This window comes from Gavialis gangeticus, unplaced genomic scaffold (assembly GCF_001723915.1).
Source record: "Gavialis gangeticus isolate Ggan-Ray unplaced genomic scaffold, GavGan_comp1, whole genome shotgun sequence".
Lineage (NCBI taxonomy): Eukaryota > Metazoa > Chordata > Crocodylia > Gavialidae > Gavialis > Gavialis gangeticus.
This window is the reverse complement of record NW_017729027.1, coordinates 11355836-11356345: the sequence shown is the minus strand read 5'-3', so window position 1 is coordinate 11356345 and position 510 is coordinate 11355836. Positions and strand designations below refer to the sequence as shown.

General features: G+C 68.0%; 1 protein-coding gene across 4 annotated transcripts in view; it reads right to left on the bottom strand.

The window, feature by feature from the left end:
* Window positions 1–504, bottom strand: part of HMGN3 (high mobility group nucleosomal binding domain 3) — a 35834-nt gene extending 35330 nt beyond the window's left edge. For all 4 annotated transcript variants that reach the window (XM_019520448.1, XM_019520449.1, XM_019520450.1 and 1 more), the window contains exon 1: window positions 432–504. In XM_019520448.1, the coding sequence (XP_019375993.1) occupies window positions 432–446 (15 nt within the window). In that variant the 5' untranslated portion in view covers window positions 447–504. The remainder of the gene's footprint in view (window positions 1–431) is intronic.
* Between the last annotated feature and the right edge of the window lie 6 nt (window positions 505–510).

Below are 510 nucleotides of genomic sequence, written 5' to 3'. Positions count from 1 at the left end.
CGTGCCGGCTCCTGTCCTGATTGACATGGGAGTGGGTACATACGGGTCTGTCACAGGAGGGAGGAGAAGGGTGTAGTTGGTTTTTAAACATGGCTTTTCCTCTCCCCTCCCTCCGCACCAGCCCCGGTGGGACCCTCCCCCGCCGCCGCGGATGCACGAGCCGCTGCCGTGAGTTTGCAAGCAGCAAGTCCTCCCCGGCTGCAAAGCTGCAGCTGCTGCATTTTTTTGCGGTGGGGGGAGGGCAGGGACTTGGAGGCTGCGAGCCCCGAGCGCCCCCGCTCCAGCCAAGCCAGAGTCCGTCGTGCCATGGAGGACCGCGGGTTTGCAACAGGCGGCGGCGGGTCCCCGCGCCCGGCCGGAGCACGCAGGCAGGCAGGGAGGGAGAGATGCCCTCGTCGCGATGACAGGGGGGACCCCGGGGGGCGCCTCACCTTTCTCTTCGGCATAGTGCCCCGCGCTGCGCCGCCACCGCCGCCGCTGCGAGAGGAAGCGAGGGGGGCCACCAAAAAA